Source organism: Nestor notabilis, unplaced genomic scaffold, assembly GCF_000696875.1.
Source record: "Nestor notabilis isolate BGI_N333 unplaced genomic scaffold, ASM69687v1 scaffold23641, whole genome shotgun sequence".
NCBI lineage: Eukaryota > Metazoa > Chordata > Aves > Psittaciformes > Psittacidae > Nestor > Nestor notabilis.
In genome coordinates this window covers 71,197-89,587 of record NW_009916397.1, presented here as the reverse complement: position 1 = coordinate 89,587, position 18,391 = coordinate 71,197, and the positions used below count along the sequence as shown (strand labels likewise).

General features: G+C 35.1%; 1 protein-coding gene across 2 annotated transcripts in view; it reads left to right on the top strand.

Annotated features, from left to right (window-relative positions):
* The first annotated feature begins 2,160 nt into the window (after positions 1-2,160).
* Positions 2,161-18,391, top strand: part of SLMAP (sarcolemma associated protein) — a 43,751-nt gene continuing 27,520 nt past the window's right edge. Inside the window, exons 1-9 of one of the 2 annotated variants that reach the window (XM_010024560.1) lie at positions 2,161-2,229; positions 3,548-3,584; positions 4,964-5,026; positions 6,460-6,555; positions 6,844-6,915; positions 7,788-7,928; positions 9,539-9,676; positions 10,088-10,256; positions 15,334-15,396. In XM_010024560.1, the coding sequence (XP_010022862.1) occupies positions 2,207-2,229; positions 3,548-3,584; positions 4,964-5,026; positions 6,460-6,555; positions 6,844-6,915; positions 7,788-7,928; positions 9,539-9,676; positions 10,088-10,256; positions 15,334-15,396 (802 nt within the window). In that variant the 5' untranslated portion in view covers positions 2,161-2,206. The remainder of the gene's footprint in view (positions 2,230-3,547; positions 3,585-4,963; positions 5,027-6,459; positions 6,556-6,843; positions 6,916-7,787; positions 7,929-9,538; positions 9,677-10,087; positions 10,257-15,333; positions 15,397-18,391) is intronic. The other variant, XM_010024561.1, reaches the window with a different exon arrangement.

Below are 18,391 nucleotides of genomic sequence, written 5' to 3'. Positions count from 1 at the left end.
AGGCTGGGCAGAGATTGCTCCATCGCGACTGCAACCGCAGCTTGCGTTATTGCTCTTTCTAATTATTCCCCAAAAGCAATAATATAGACTTGAATGAAACAATTACTGTGCTGTCCAGTCGTCACTGAAATAATATTTTATATATTGCTTTACCTTTCCCTTAGGCTTTCTCATTATTTTTCCAATTATAATAAACTGATAGCTAAAGAAGAGACTGCGGGTTTGATTTTTTTTTTCCCTTTTATATTATTTTTATGTTATAAACCTATCAAAATGCCCGGTGCCTTTTCACAGTCACTGTCTGTGTGAGACCCTCTGTTAAACGTGCTTTACTTCTTAATTTTTTACACAAATAAAGCTCCTGCAGTTTTTGGGAGATTTTATTTTTTTTTTTTTTTTAGCCTGAGTATTGATGAACAAACTTCAAAATTATATAATCCTAGGCAGACCGACCTGATACATGACGCAAAGGTAAAGCAATCTGTTGGTCTTTAATTTCAGGTACCCTAACACTTTCTTCTTGAACTCATTAATTTCCTCTTTGTGCATTAAAGCAAAGAGTCTTCATTACAAAAGCTGTGTGAGTATTACATGCTACAGCTAACATTGCTAATGTTTTGGGGTTTTTTTTCAATGTTGTTTTTGCAAGAACAGGATTGGGAATTCTGGGGACCCAAGTCTAAAGCCAAAAAAAGATGCCAAAAGCTGTGGATTAATCTGTTTTGAGAATGAGATCCTGGCTGTTCTTCCCTGGCATGTAAATTTAATACTTTACCAGGTCAGCTTGAAAAAACAAGGTGCTGTAGCCAAGAAGATACTTCTCCAGAGCATTATTAGCTTGTAGCACTGAATAAAGGTTAAGAACAATTCTGTTCAGTTGGATCATTTCTCCTGTATTTTTAGATTCTATTGAGGTAGCTTCCTCAAAGACCTGTCTTATTTCCCTGGAGTGCTACTGGTGTCCTAAAACACCCATTACCTTATTTTTTTTTTTCCAAAGCCAGATTAACTGTTTTACTGGTATTAATAACCATGAAAGTAGAGCAGCTACTTGTATGTTGGTGGGTGCTTCAGGTATAGTGGCAGGTGATAGATGACCATATACTTATTTGTATCTAGCTTGAGATAGTATTTTGGGAACAATGTCTATCTTTCCTTCCATGTAACTGGAAATAATTTTTACTTTCCAGTTTATAGAACCATACAAAGGGTAAAAAAACCCCCGAAACAACAAAACCACCAACACACCAAAAAACCCTCCCAAAATAAACAAGAAAACCAAACCAGATGTAATTTGACTTAAATGTCATTGAAGATGGTGCCAGTGACATTTTTGGGAAATATTGTGAAGAGAGGCTGAACTTGATGGAAGAATCAAATATTGCATTTTCTCCTCTTATTCTTTAGGTTCTTCTTGAGTTCAAAGAATCTTGACTTTAGTCCTGCATCCTGCTGAAGTGAGAGGCCACTTGTCTAGGGCTGTGCATTTAGTGTGCACTATAAGCACACCAAAATAGAGATACATGGTCTTGAATGACACTGCTCAGTGTTCAAGAGGGTGTGTGTGCGCTTCTCGGTGATTCCTGCGCTCTTCCTTTGTGTTCCCTTATTGATCCTTGTTTTTGTAAATAGCAATCACTTGGCAAGTCCCACATGTTGAAGTGAGTGTCTGGTTATACAAATTGGATGTTACCTTTTAAGTCCCTAGGTATCCTCATAGGAATCTTGTCAAAAAGGTATCTCATTATTTTGTTCATACTTCTGCATTCCCATTACAGGGATTCACATTACCCAGCACAGGGAATGCTTTTTTTTTTTCCTCCTTTTATGATGAAACCATATGGTGAACTTTTTTAACTTACCTCAGTAAAGACAACTTGCAGGTACTGCTGTATGTGGAAGAATTGGAACTGGAAGTTCTTCACAGCCAGGATGAAATACACAGCATCACCTCTTCAGTTTCTAATGGTAAAGCTTCCAGGCTCTGGAGGAGGTCTGAGAAGGCAGACCCGGGCACTGGTGCTTGAAGGCACTCATGCCTCTTCTTGTTTCCCTCCCTCAAAGTTTCTTAGGACAGTTTGCTTGGTTACGATAACATTAACCATTGAACTTAAATAATAATGAATCATTATGACTTAATATTTGTTTCTTTTCAGTTACTCATGGATGTATAGTCTCCACAATCAAACTGTTTCTTCCAGATGGAATGGAAGCTCGATTGCGATCAGAGTAAGAATAAGTATTTATTCATATGTAGCAAAATTAAACTACTGTATAATGAGGGCTTGATAGATATTATGTTTAAAACCAGCATCGGAACAGTTTATTTTCCCATTTTCACATACAGGAAGTAGCTGAGAGCATGGTTCCTTTTCAGGCATTATAAAAAAGAAATCTCATTTGCTTGTTGCTTTTAGAAATTAAGACAACTATGAAAGATAAAGTTCTTATCAGGTTGGGCTTTTCTGACTGGCTGTGGTTTAGTGCGCTGGAATGGGTATTATAAACAGAAGAATATAGGGAAAAAGAAAGCAAATGAGCAAATTATCCTTCCCTCTTTTTTTTTTTTTCAATGTGGGTTTATTATTTTTGCTCCTTTGAATACACATAGACTCTACTGAAGTGAAGTTAATGGTGTCTCTGTGTGTGTATGTGTAACGCTGTTTATATTCTTCAGATAAGTAATACAGTAACATCCTCCTGGTGCAGTTATCTCGTGTCACAATGAAAGAAAGCTTTGCTTGGCACGGAGAAAAACATTCTTAAAATATGATGGATGGAATAATGTTTGGAAACTCAGATGAATATTGGGAGGGTTTTCTGTATGTATGTGCGTGTTATGGAGAAAACTTCAGAGTAGCAGAAACAAAAAAATGAAATGTTTTGTTTCCAGCAGTGAGTGCCTATTACAAGTGACATATTAATAACCTTAATCATCTTTCAATCTTGCCAGTTGTATGTTTTTGACTGCTTATCTAAGTATTCTTTTATCATTAGTATCCAGAAATACTTGCATGAAGCTTTAGGGTGTCTTTGCTTCTCAGAAGATAGGTCAAATTATTACAGGAAATTTTCCATGTAATTGTATGTTCTAGTAAAAAATGGTAAAAACATATGGTGTTAAGTTTTTCATTCTGATGAAAATGTGTAAATATAAATCTTGTTCTGGTGGAAGCATACAAAATTCTATAGGTTACCAACTATTATTTTATACAGCTTGAATTTGTAAACGAGTAGTACATCCACTGTCTTTTCATATAGTTTTGTGCATGTAAATTGGTTTAAATCTTAATGAATCAGTTCTAAAAGAATCAATTATGTAACTATTGAAGTAAAAGAATAGACCTTGGATTTATAATCTGAAAACAGTTCTGTAACTTTGAAAATGTTGGGCAGCATAGTATGAACTGGTTTTGCATGTTTGTATAGTAACTCTTCATTTTTATCTGAGGAATAAACATAAAAATACAAAGCATCTTGATTAAATGCACAGTATTGCTATTCTGCACTTTGTATTCACTTTTTATGTATACTTTTTTTTTTTTAGTGTTATCCATGCTCCGTTACCAAGTCCTGTTGACAAGGTAATTCTGTAATTTGTGGTGTTCTGCCTTAGCCACACACTGTTTTCTGACTTCTTATAAAGATGAAGAAATGGAGGAGTCTAGTTACATTTAGATATATTTTGCACTGCCAGTTTGTTTACTAGTTTAATATTCTGAGTCCCATTTAAGGTAGAGAAGGTAATACAGTATTGCAGTGTACGTTTTAAGGTACCTGGACTTCTTATGGTATGACACCTGAAACATGGCTTTGACCAAAAAAAAAAGCCATTGATATTAAGACGGTTAAAGTTCCAGATACTGACTAACAGATCCTTGATATTGCATAGTAGTTCTGTGGGACCCTAGAGTAGCTAATGATTTGGTGTTTGGGTAAAGTCTGTTGTCCTTGTATCTTTTTCTTTATGGAGGAGAAGCTGCACTGCACGGGCTGGAAAGTGCTCTGGCGTATTCCAAAGGAAGATTGGGACCAGACTGTCTTGTATAGCCAGTGTCGCTCACTGTAGAGGCCTGGAGTCATTAATGTCTAGTTGTCATTTTTAAACTTAATTTTGATAATGTGGGGACTTGTAGAAAAGCTGTTAATAGATAAACCCTTGAGACAGGTGATCAGGAATTGCTTGTCTCTCTATCTTCTAAAAAGAAGAATTAAAAGTCTGAGCCAAACGTATTTAAACGTGAAGGATAAAGTTTTATGAATAAGGAAACCTGTGAAGTCAGCAGTCTGAGGAGTTAATAGACATTGCATTTAAGTTAAGGTTTCGGAACAGCATAAGTAGCTTGAATCCAGGACAAGGGCAGAAATTCTGAGGAGGGAGTGCAGGTATAAGTGTGAAAACCAGCTTCAAAATTATGTCAGTGTAGGAAGAGCCTACAAGAATTAGTAAATACATTTGCAGAAAAAACACTCCAAAACCAACCCTCCTATTCCCAAATCTGACCTAGATACTTAAAAAGGCAAATTATGAAGATGATGGCTAGTAGGTCAACAGGAAATGTGGGATCGTAATGTGTGTGTGATGATGGCATTGAACTGGAATATGAGAGATCTTACTTTCAATTCTGGAAGCCGCTAATTTCTGTTTGTTCTTGGATTGAATGGCTTCATTTTGGTGCACCTTGTTTCTTTTTCTGGTTTTTTTTTTTTTTTGTCAGTTTGATCTGAAACAAAAGCCTTAAACTCTTTGATGCATTTAGACATTTACACAGTGAGTCCTCAGTCCAGTGCTGGGAAGTCCTATCTTAAACCAAAGAATAAACAGTAGCAGAACAAGGAATGAATGAGAGTGCCATTATTAGATAATCCTCAGTGTACCTTCATGACTAGATAACAAATTTTGCATTGAGTTTAATGAAAAATCCAAACCCATTTTGATTCTTAAATTCTCGTTATTTTTCAGGTTGCTGCTAACACTCCCAGTATGTATTCTCAGGAATTGTTTCAGCTTTCACAGTATCTACAGGTAGGTTTTCTCTTGACAGCATTTAATTTGGCTAAATGTTCATTGTTCAAAGCACAAGTACTGTGTTCTGCATGTCTTTGTTTAGCTTGTGTTTTGTAAACCTGAACATGATAAACATTTAACTACAGTGAAATAATATGAAACATGTTGTAATTGGACATAGTATAGTTCTGTGAGTTTTGCATGTACAGTATAAACTATGACTTTTCTAAAAGAAACATGTAAGCTCATTGTTTTATGGAAGGTTCCCTGAATGGTATGTATCTACTTTTCTTGTCCTTTATCCTCTCCTACCTTGCTGTCCCTGATTTTCTTTTGCCTACAGTATTTTTGTTATCATCCATTGCGTGGATATACTCTGTGTGTGTATAAAAGCTTTGGTAGAATGAAAGAAAGGAAAAACAAGAGGTCATTCTATGTGTCAAGAGCTAGTTTGCTTCTGTGGAGATAATTTCTTGGTGTGAATATTTTTGTCCCCTTGTCTATTAGAAAGTATAAAGGAGGGGACAGTGCTGGCAGCTCTTCTTCGTCATTGGCATCACCATCCCTTCTGTGCCCGCTCCTTTGTCACTTTAAATAAGTGTGCTTTTTCCTAAGATTTCATGTCACAAAAGGGTTAGACTGCAAAAGGACACGTATTAAAGTGTGTGCTAATATATATAAGTAAAGTCTCTCGACAAGATCATAAAATCAGCTTTCTGGAAAATACATGAAAAAATTCTTACTGGTACATTCTGTCTGGGTTTCATTTATGCATAGGTCTGCTGATTTATTTTGGCCATTCATGTTTGGTAATGGTAATTTTTATTTGTTCACATCAGTGATGAGACTTTTGAGACAGATAGTAACTTTATATGTATTCGCTGACATAGCAGGAAGCAGCTCAAGCAGATGCTCTTGAGAGGCCAAATACATACTTACCCACCAGTCTGCTCATTTTTTGTATCCTGGAATTGTTATGTGAAGATGCTCTTCAATCTTACTGTCATAAAACAGGAGTCATACAAAAATAGTAGTTCTTACTTGACATTTTTCTATTGTGACCTTTTTTGAGGATGCACATCTTATTGCATGGGAGCTGCCAAGCTGCCTTTTGGTGTTTACAGTTTTGTTACTCAAATTGATGAAAGTTAAAGTGTTTTTAAGTCTTGGAAAGAATAACTTGTTACAGCGTGTACTCAGCATGTGCAGCATATGCATGAAAAATGAAGGTTTTCAGGAAACTGAGGTTATATGAGAACATTTTCTAATTAAAATATCCAAATAAACGTGTGGATAGGTAAAATGGGATGGGCTTATTATAATTCTGAGTATGTGACAATGTTTGCTACTCACACTGCCTGTTTTTATATTGTATTTTGGTATCTCTTCTGTTGCTTCTCTTTCCCGGAGTTTTTCTAGTTGAACTGACTGGTGCTCTGCTCTCTTCATAGGAAGCCTTACACCGGGAACAAATGTTGGAACAGAAGCTGGCAACCCTTCAGCGACTACTTGCTGTCACACAAGAGGCTTCAGATACTAGTTGGCAGGTATCTGCAGACATCTTTTTCCTTTATGGACTGAAATATGCAGTGACATAAATTTTAGCTATTAATTTACAAATGGTGGAGGGGAGAAAACAGCAGAAAGTAGAAAGCTTATGGTGGCTCTCTTAAACTGTGTAAAAGATATTGCTTAGTAAATTCAGTGATTATGTACCAGTTTGAAATAACTATTCATAGTGAGTACTCCAGCAGAATTAAAGTCTTTAAAGCAGAACTCTACTGGAAGTACATAAAGCATATGTTAATACTAAGGCGATACTTCTTTTCTGCTAGGCTTTAATAGATGAAGACAGGCTGCTATCAAGACTAGAAGTTATGGGAAATCAATTACAGGCATGTTCAAAGGTAAGTAGTTCACCTTAAGTTGAATGTTAGGAAAGATGGCTCTTTTGAAGTGTCTTGCAATTAGCTAGTTGTAGGAGAGCAGTTGGAAGATAAGCTTTCTGAAATGACCCTGTGCTATTTTGATAACCTGTATAGCATCAAAATTGTAGATCTGTTCTGTATTTCATGGAATCACTTCAAATTGAGATAAATGGCTGCTTCGTAGTTTTGTTTTGTTTGGGTTTTTTTCCCCCAAACTGATTTCTTTTATATATAGATATAAGCTTGTATGTAGTGAAATGCAGTAAAGGAATTTGTCATTGGTAAGAAACAACCATCGTGTCCTATTTCCTGTGGATGTTACTTTCCAAATAGGGATTTGAAAACAGGCATTATCAATGTGCTGTCTGATATTCAGAGATAGACTAACAGTTATGCCCTGCCTTGATTGTTTTTTAGGCCTCCTATGCCTGCCTTAAATCTTAATTTTATATTACTTTTGATTCCTCTCAACTACCTACGTGGTAAGAATTTTTTCTGCAGGTCCTGTTTGAGGTCTTTCAGATAAGACCTCTTAGGTTTCTGGTTTGTCAAACTGTAGGTCTTCTAGGCTTGACGTTGTTTTAGCAGTGTCCAGAAAACCTTCATAGTTCCCTTGTAATCACAGGTGATCATTCAATGTGTGCTGCTGTATATACACTTCAAAAAACAACTGGTTGATACCCAATGATGTCGAGAATCTTTGATCAGTGATTTGTCCCTAACATTTTCCCATCTACCAGAAATTGCTAAATATTTTGAATAGGACAGATCTTATCACAATCTAATATATTTAATCAGCAAAATACTAATTTATATTCTATCTTTGTATCCGAATTGTTTTATATGTACAGAATCAAACAGAAGACAGTATACGAAAAGAGCTTATAGCATTACAAGAAGACAAACACAACTATGAGACAACAGCCAAAGAGTCCCTGAGGCGGGTCCTTCAGGAGAAAATTGAAGTGGTCAGAAAACTGTCTGAAGTTGAGGTATTGAAGTTTTGTGCCTAGTCTTCTGAAAATGCTAAAATAGTTGTAACTGCTGCTGCTTAGATCCCTGTTTTGTTTCCTGTAATACACCAGTATTTGTTGTATTGCAGCATTTGCAGTATATTAAGTAGTAGTGTTTATTTCTTCTGTTGGACAACGCTTGGATTGTTAAACAGTTAAAGAGAAACTGTTCCTTAAACTCCTACTTTTTCTGCCAGATTTCAAAATTCATGAAATGAATGGGAAATGTATGTGTGGGAAGTAAGTGAGGGGAAATTATATACATGCATTAGGAAGAATGCTGTTAGACCTTCTTTAAACTGTAAAATTTATGGAAACAAAAATAACCACTCATATAAATTACACTTAAGAATGAGTTTTTAAGATTACAAAATGTTGAACACTTTCTTCAAATAAAATTTCTGCTCCTATAATATTTTTCATTACTATCTTTTCCTTTATTTTCTCTTTCCATTATCATTATTTGCTGTGTTCTCTTAGGTCAAGAAATATCTTAAAATTAAGTGCACAAAGTCTCTACCCTTGTCATGTTTTTTAGAGAATGCAATGCATATAGTGCTATAGTAAATAACCTTACGAGATTGTCAGTTAACTCCACCTTTTAATATTGTAATAGTTCGTGGTAGGTTTGTTAATGGTTGGAGGGTTATGTTTACTACTTTTCCTTTTCAGTACTATACTAGGAGAAGAATCTTCTGACCTATTCTACTTTTTCCTCTTTAAGTCTTGGAGGAGGAAATACTAATTTGAGTAAGGGATTTGCTTGAGTGCTTCCTCCACACAGAAAAATCATTGGCTGCTGGTTGAGAGTTGTCCTTTAATAATTAATATATAATGTAGTTTTGAATGCATTTTTGTGTAAAGGTGTTCTGGTCATAAAGGAGAACCAAGTCAGAGCTTGTTACCGAAAGATAAAAAACAACCTAAACAAAAACCAAAACACATGGTATGACTGAAGAAACAAATCTTGAGCTATAAGGAGGAAGCTCTGTACCATTTAGTTGTGCTGCAGCCACCAGCTAGTGCAAACTTCCGGAGCATTCCTTGCCTCCTGAAGACCCAGCTGCCTCTTAAGTAAGGAGATCTTAGTTTAGATGCCTTTCTGCATTATGGAGTAAAGAAAAAGGTTTAGGATACTTCCTTGGAGCCATTTGGCTTTTATGATGTGTTAAATCTTCTTTTGCTGGATGAAAGGTGTCATGAAATCTATTGATTACATTGAATTACAAAATGTTATAAAACTTTCATAGTTCAGCATAAAACAGAAGAGAATGGGGGAGATAGATCACACAGTTCTTTATACCTATCAATCATAATTAATTATATAACCTACTGTGGGGTTTTGGTTTGGTGGTTTTTTTTTTGTTTACACGTGCCTGAAGCCAGTATATTTTCACATAATCTGTTCTTCAAGCAGAACATTACAAAGGTTTGTATAGATAGCATTTTTGCCAGGACTTGATGTGCTTTTCAGCCTTACTCATTAGGAACAAAGCAGTTAAATGTGATTAGTTACATATACTGTTTGGAAAAAATACATCAACTTCAGTGTTTGGTAGATTATCAGTCTCTATTTTCTTATCTTACAGCGAAGTTTAAGTAATACAGAAGATGAATGTACTCACCTGAAAGAGATGAATGAGCGGACTCAGGAAGAATTAAGAGAATTAGCTAATAAGTACAATGGAGCTGTAAATGAAATTAAAGATCTTTCTGACAAGCTAAAGGTAATGACAGAAATTCATGTGACTTATGATGATACTATAGTGCATGGAACAAGTACAATTTAATTTCTAATGTAGCTATCAAAGATTAAAAAGCTTTAAACAACAGGTTAAAGATGCATATTGTCTTTTACATAATCTTTTGGTTTACATTTCATGTACTTGAAACTGTCATCATTTAAGTAATTTGCTACAAAGATTTCTCTTTTTGTTCACTTTGAAAGTTACCATATCTTTGGAACTGCAATATATTGTAATATAAAGTTATTTATGGTGTAAAAATTTATATTTAGCTGCTTTTATACAGCCAAATAATTTTCAACCGAAATATCTTAGAGCTAATGGGAATGAACTCAGTTCCTTTGCATGTTAATTTTGATTTGTTTGGGGGTTTTTTAAATGTTTTTTGAGCAGGTAGCAGAAGGAAGACAAGAAGAAATCCAACAGAAAGGACTGGCTGAGAAAAAGGAATTGCAGCATAAAATAGATGAAATGGAAGAGAGAGAGCAAGAGCTTCAAGCAAAAATAGAAGCTTTGCAGGCTGACAATGACTTCACCAATGAGCGGCTAACTGCTTTACAAGGTTAGTGACTAGTGGGGAAGAAACTTTGATTATTTGTTTTTCTTTTAATCTGTGAAATATCTTTTTTTGGACTTCTGTTTACAGTACGGTTAGAACATCTTCAAGAGAAAACACTTAAAGAACACAACAGCTTAGGTAGGTGTGATCAGTTTCTTGTTTCAAGATGGTTTCCAGATTTTCTGTTCAATTACTTTCATTATTATAATCTTGTAGTCTGGGTGTCTGGGAAATGAATAAACGTTTTAGTGTTATCCCAGTAGCGCGGCGTTCTTGGTACCACTTGAGAACACTGGAAGACATGTGACCACAGCAGAATGCCGGTAGAGGGCGCTGCTGCTGTGAGTGTTCACAGTTGTGGTTCATTGCTCTATTTAGAGCTGATTGAGCCCTCTCAGCTCCAACCTTTTGAAGGCTTTTATACACATATATATAAAATAAAGGATTTTTTAAATATATATGTGATAGGCAGTAATTTTTTGTATGGTATTAACTTCTTAAACGTTTGAACAAAGAGGAACATGATCTGTAGTGCAAGGGAAAACAAATTTTGTCTGTTTCATTTGATTAGATTACTTAGAAGGAGAAGGTAGTATGAAAAGCCAGATGCCTTTCACAATGGTGTATTTATGAAGAAACAAAACCCAAAACATTTTGCTTGGTTCCAGAAATAATACCCTTTCTTAATCCTAGGCATACAAGTTGATGACTTCATACCTAAAATTAATGGGAGCACAGAGAAAGGTAGTGTATCCTAAGGCTACCTTTTTTCTTACGGTTGATGGTTGAAGTTGAACAAATTCAAAATGTTCTTTAAAGTTTTACTTTGAATGATAGTCTCTTAAAAAATGGCATTGAATTTGTCCACTCCTTCTGACCAGCATTTTTTGCTTAGACTTTCAGCCTGGGTGTTTTCAGAAAGTCCTGTAAAATGTAACAAACCCACTTGGAAGTCGTCTTTCTTTTTTTTTCGCTTGTTTTTGACGGGCTCTCACTGGAATCAGTAGGAGTCTGCTGAATGATGTCAGACTTGTGACACGAGAAAGTGGAAAACTCATTGACTTTTTTCCCTTTAATTTTATTTTTCCTTGCAACACAGACATACACCATTTTTCTAGTAAATTGGGTATGGTAAGTAAGGTCAACAAAACATATATTTTCCTAACTATAACTTACAAAAAATGTGAGTGTATGAAATACAGAAATAGTGGAAACTAACTTTTTAAACCAGAGTGCTATCTTTTATGTTAATCAGGAATGAACACAAATTGAACTGATTTTTTTATTAAAGACCAATTAGTTAAAGCTCAGTATTTTAACTAATGTGTCTTAACATATACTTGAAGTTTGTTTTCTTTTTTTAAATAAAATTGTCTGATAAGAATGTGCCCGATATCACATATAGCAAAGATTATTGCAGTTATGATTCCAGAGTCACTAAATTGTTCCATTGGATATTTTTGTCCTCATATGTTAATTTAAAATTTTTCCTTGATGTAGCTTTTGTGAGGATTTGCTGTGTCTTGGTGGCTAGCGAAAGCTCTGAGGAACAGTGCTAGTATTAGTTGGAAGGTTGGGGCACCTCAATAGAGAACTTGTGTTTTCAACTAATACAGTGTTTAAGGATTACTGTATATATTTTTTAAACAAAATTTCACAACTCTTTATGCTCTAATTCTTAGCTTTTTACTTTTTTTTTTCCCATTTCTTTTTTCATTAGATATTAAGAGTTTCTTAACTAGGCAGAGCAATAGCAAAATAAAAAGTTAATCATGGCATAACCTCACATCTAGTTCTTACTTGGAGCAGGAGGAGAAATTGTTAAACACTGACAGGAACTGTAGAAAATCTCCCCCTTAATCTGAGTTCTAGTTACTCCTTTATGTTGTAGCATTTTAGGCACTTAACTGAGATGTACTCTGATACTGGAAACCAGGACACTTAATAATATCTGTTCCCAGTTCTCTGGACTGCCATATTTTGGCTTTAGGTAGATTGGTAAATCTTGCTGATGCATAATTTTAGGTTGGTAATACTCTTAATGCTTGATAGAATGGTCAAGAGAGAATTCTTTTTATTTATTTATTTTTAAAATCTTCCACCCCCCCAAAATAGTTAACTTCTTTACAAAATAAAACAGGGGTAATATGCAGGGATTGTGGTTCTTCATTCTAATAATTTAAACAATAGCAAGATTTTGAAAGCTAGATTGTTAGAGGTTATTAGAAAAACATGCAATACTGTGTACAAGAGTAGCCTACAGCTAAACTGAAACTTCAGTAAAAGCTTTCAAGCTCCAAGTGCAAATACATGTAGTTTTGTAGAGAAATAATGAGTAACATAACACTAAATATGATTTTTTTTTAACAAACACTTTTTTGTTTGTTTTAAAGTTATTGGTAGGAATGTGTAACTAGTTTTTAAAATACTGCTACCTCTTATCAGTCTGAGTTTAAAAATTGTCTGAAATACCATTTCAAAATTGAAATCATTATTATGTGATTGTAAAAAATACCATTGTATCACTCATACTCACTTTTTGTCAAAGTTGAAGAAGCAATCTCTTTCTGACTTATTTTGGATCGCATAGAGTAAGTGTCATCGGATGTATGCATGAAGATACAGACTCCTCCATCCTATGAGTAACAGCAGAACTTTTGCTTAAACCTCGGCGTTTTAGGAAGCTGTCTGCCAATTTCTTCTTCTTTATGAATATAGACAACATGTAACTGCTCATTCAAGTTGGCTTTCTGTGTGTTCATACAGTCTATCACCTTCTTCTGTCACGTACCTACCTTGCTATTTTTTTTATATTTTAGCTAATATTCTTTATTAGTAGTTTTCCATCATTATGTCCATTGTACCACATTCTTCTGCATCTCTGCTGTACCTGGTCCATCCACGTTTCCCTGGCGTTTTATGGCTTGCTGGCCTGTGTCTCTTCATGACAGTCTGTGCCTTTCTGTATCTTCCTGTCCTATAGTCGTGTAATGACAGATGGGCAGTAACATTCTCTGCCAGGTTTTGGATTTTGTTCTCTTGAAAGCAGCAGGAGGCAGTTCCTGGGGTCTTTTTGCTGAGTAGTCTTGCATTATTTTATAAGAACTAGGAATTTAGGGTGTATAACGTAGATACAGCAACTTTATCAGTGAAAGAGTTTGTAGATATTTTGTGTAAGGAAAAGAGCTCACAGTTGAGGACAGAAGCAGAAGTGAGAAATTCAATTTGTTTTGGTGCCATATAGCCTGTAAGGGAATAAAAAACCCAGTTTCCTCTATTTGTATACAAAGGTATACATACCTTTCTCCTCCTCCTGTCAGGGGAAAATGGAAAACCCATGTAAAATACTTTTAAAGATTCCTTTTGTGTCTCTATTTCAAAACTTCAGGTCAAGTCTTCAAGGTGTGTTCATAGGCATACTAGCTAGCTGTTGCAAGAATAAGGATTTTACATTAGTTTTTTGCTGTGGCTGTCCATAACATTAAAAGACCTATACTCTGAGTAGAGGAACTAAGAACTCGTGTTACAGTCTCTCTAGAGGCTTTTTATAATAAAGTGTTATTAAGATGGTGATGGTCAGGCATTCATTTTCTCTCATTGCACATATGGAAATTCTGGTGCAGAAGAGAGTAACTTGCTTATGTATCAGCCACTGATAAAGGTTGTGTAGGACTGAGTTATTTCAGTAAGCGGTATGTTTCTCAGAGACTTGCACCACACCTGGCTTTCATATTTAAGTTTTGTGAGCCATATATTATGTAAAGAAAGGTAGGAGAATTTTCTATACTGTCACTTAGAAGATCATATAAAAAGGCTTAAAAAGTTTAGATATGGAAAACAGATATTATAGCCATGGTGCTGTCTTTTAAAAGCCCTGTCCCTGTGGGTTAGAAAAGAGTTTACTTTTTAGAGTGGCTTTGAAACAGAGTAAAACATTACATATTGGATCTTAACAGCTAAGCTTGTGATTACAGAACCTGGGGGTTGACCACTTTTGTTAGAATGTAACACGTTTTGACAGTTTGTATACTAAAAAGCAACATTTTCAGCTTGCTAGGCCCTTGAGGTCAAAGGATTTTTGACATCCTTTAGGAGGGAAGCATTAGCACCTTTTTACTTGAAGAGATGTTAGATTCTGATGGAGTTGGAAGCTGAACAAGGTTATATAGCAGGCCTTGGGTAAAACTGGAAACAGAGCCCAGTTTTGGGATGTCTACTGTAGCACTGTCCTTTCAAATAATGTTATTTCAGTGCAGTGAAACTTTGTTTAAAAAGCAAAGGGCGATGTGAAGCAACACTGAAGATAAATGTTTTTCATTTAAAGAGGCATTGGATAGGGAACATAAGTATGAAGGCTAAAGAAAAACTTAAATGCCCTTTCAAACTTAACAAAAAAAATGCTGAAGAATATAGGTTAACTACTGTTTCCTTAGTTCTTCAGTGCTTGGATTTGGTACTTGCGATTATCCACGTTTGATTTATGAATTAACAAATCAGAGGAACTAGAGGCATCAGTGCTGTGGAGTTGCATGTTTCAGAAGTGTAGCATCTTATGTATTCCAGATTTATTGTGATTCAAATATCACTTGTGTGTATTAAATCTTTTTTGCCAAAAATACGAAGTTGTCCATGGAATTTTAGTGGAAGTCATTTGTTATCACCTAATCTAAAAGAGCAATGTAGCCAATGCCAAATGCAGAATGTTTGGACTTTTAATAATTGGATATTCCTAAATTTTGTTAAATAAAGTTGGGGTTTTTTACATAGCTTCTACTGAGGTACGGGGTGCTTTTTTGTGCTAAAGAACTGGGATTAGATTTTAGCATTTAAAAGTACCCATTGAAAATGCAGTTAAAGTACTTCAGTTTTCTGATCAGTTCAAAATAGTGATCTATTTTCTAGTATCACTCAGACATCATTTCAGTTATATGTCTTGTTTGATTGCATATTGACTTGGATTTCAAAAGTTCACTGTAAATAAACAATTACAAATATTGTTAAGATACCTTTCAAATTTTTTGTTGCATCAATTTGAAAAATTATAAGAAGATGTAAACTTAAGTGTTTCTTTCTTTACTAGAGCACTTTCTTTCAAAGAGTGGAGGGGACTGCACTTTTATTCATCAGTTCATAGAATGTCAGAGTGAGTACAAGAGTGTTCATCACATTTGCTTTAAAAACAACAGAAAACCCAGAAAAGGTGGATAAAAATCAGAAGTTGTCACTATTATTTTAATATTTCTGTGGTAGCAGAAAATTTCTATGCATAGAATTGTGGCATTGGGATAGTAAGCACGTGCCTGAAGTAGTAGTAAGAGTGTATCTTTGCTCTTGCAAAGCGATGATCAAATTGTCTTTTCCTGGCAGTTAATCCTCAGACCAATAAAGGGGTGGTAATGTTGCCACATGGTGTTTAAAACTGAGTGTAATTTTTCACCTGTTACAAAATAAGAAGTTGAAATTGTTGCACTGTCAGTGTAAGCAAACAGCACAGGCAGCAGGAGGACAGAGATAGGTAGTGATGCCTTTTCTTCGTTTCACATACCTACAATTTATCTGATAATTAAAGGCTTTACACATTCTTCATATTAGTTGTTACAAAGAACAAAAAGGAAAACAAAACCTTAAATTTTATGTGGAAATCTAAGATTCTTTTAAGAAAAATAGAAAGCAAATATGCAATGCCAGTGTTTAGAAAGATGTGTTATTCTGGAATGAGAAATGTTTTTCAAAGAAAATGGCTTTTGAAAACGTGTGGTGAATCTGCGCAATCTCAATACCTGTAATTAAAGAAAAACTTAAGATGTTAATACTTTCTGTCCACTGGGAGAAAAATGTCATTAGGATGAGGAGAGAAAAGTGCTATTAAACTTCAAAGAAAACTCATTTGTAGCATAAAGAATTATTTTTTGAGTTCAGAGTTTATGGATACTATTTGCCTAGCGTTGAGCAGGGAGAAGTATTGATGAGCAGGAATAAGACAGTATCTTTTTTTTACATTATGCCCATTGGACTCTGCTTTTCCCATTTAAATTTCGATAAGGAAGTGTAACAGAGTTACTGACTTTACTCCTTCTGATGTGTATTGCAGTGCTGCAAACTGAATGACAGTTTACTGCTAATGTTTGTCTTCTGTTAGGCTGAAGTTTAAAATAATCTTAAATTTTGCAATGATCTTGGATAATCCTCTTTATTTGGTGTATAAAACGAACTGAAGTTAAATGAGTAAAATTATTTTGTGTCTAGACTGAAAATGAAGAGCATGATGAGTGATGTTCAAATACAAATTGGTTGCCTGATTTCACTGTCTGGATGTTAACTTAACCTATTTTAGCAAAACTTGTATTACTGTCACCTCTGCAAACTATATGTGAACAGTCTTGTCAGTACTGAGAAGCAGAAGTTACCATCAGGATCTAGTAAAAGATTCTAACATGCAATTGAAGTAGTAATAAGAGAATAAACTAAAGATCAATTTACTTATGCCTCCCCTTTCTAGAAAGAGTGAAAGCTACAGTAAACATACTGTAAGGCCTTGATTGCCTGATTTTTAAAAGAATGAATACAAGGTCAAAGGGTTCAGTATTCTGCATTTTTGCAACAGTGTAATTTAGTTTACTATCTAATCAAGAACAAAAAAGATTCCAAGTCATGTGTGTATTCCTGGACTGAAAGTTTACTTTTCCCAAATTCAAATATGTTTAGTTAGGCCCAACTAACCATGCGGTTAAACTGCAAGACCTATTAGTGCTACCCTTCAGCAGTACTCCTGCTCTTTGTTCTCTGCAGCAGTGAGGGCTGGGAATTAGTGAGGACAAAAAGAGTAGTTCCAGAGATCACCAAGAACTGGAGTTTTAAGACGTGCTGCAAATAGTTAAGTGTAGAAAAATATCATAAAGATTGGCAATATTGAGAAAGAATAAGTAATTCATTGTGTGATGCTGTGCTTTTTTTGCCCCAAGATTTATGTACTGGGAGAGGACCAGGTTTATTATTTAAAAAATAGGAATTCAATGAAACTCCCAGAAACAGGAGTCACTTATTGAAGTAGTTTTATGTAGGGTTTACTGTTCTGTAATAGAAGCAAAGGAATTAAAACTATGGAGTCTGCAAACCACAAGAGAAATCTAAAAAGAAAGGAGAATTGAGACAACTATACAGTTTGTCCAGAAGAAAAACTTCTGACTTGTGCTGGTACAGTGGGGCAAGTGCACGTCTCCATGGTTCTGGAGAAGCAGCACTTAAATTGGGTAAGCACAAGCAGAGAAATGGGCAAAACCAGCTTGAATCAAGGAAGTGGGGTATGTAAGGTAGCACAAGAAGAAAATTAAGATGAGTAAACAATTAGTATTCCTTACAAAACAGTTGCTATAGAGATAGAAGTGAATTGAAAGTGGTTATCAGTTAATAAGAGTGGTCAAGGCCTTTTGAGGTACTAGAGCTAGAATTTTTTTGGTGGGGGAGAAACAACTGGATGCTAAATCTGAGTTGCAATGCAGCTCAAATGCTAAACTTTGGTAGCATGGTTTGTAAAATCAGGCTTCTGTAGGTTTTTAAAGATATTTTTTATTTATTTTTATTTTTTAAGCATAATATGGCTTACGATATCATCCGGTAACCTGTCCTTATCTACAGCATCTGTAGAATGTTGTGAAATTTTTCTCTCGGTGATCTGGGAAGTCTGTTACTTTCTGATCATTACATGCAGTTCACTTGTTGCTCGTTTCATCACTTTTTTTAGTAACTACTGGTGAAAACCACTGACATCAACAGCAAAAGTTATGGTACTTCTTTTTGATTAGTACGTGGTAATGAGTTACCACCAAAATGGTGACGGTGTGTAGATGAAAGAGAGAGCTGATGCCCTGGTGGCTTCCTGTCTTTTACTCCACTCTAAGTCATCTTTTATTTGCGTCCTTATTTTTTCCTTCATTTTGTGATTGTTGCATTTATAATTTTGAATGCAAGTCAATTTTTTTTGCCTTTTTACTAAGTTCAGGTTTTTTTATTTCTTTATGTATCTATCTAAACTGCAATAGGCTTTGGATGGAATGAATGGCTATTACCAACTTTTCCATGAATTCATGACTTGCAGGTGGCAAGTGAAGTTAAAGCTGCTTAGTATCACTTTGGTTCGG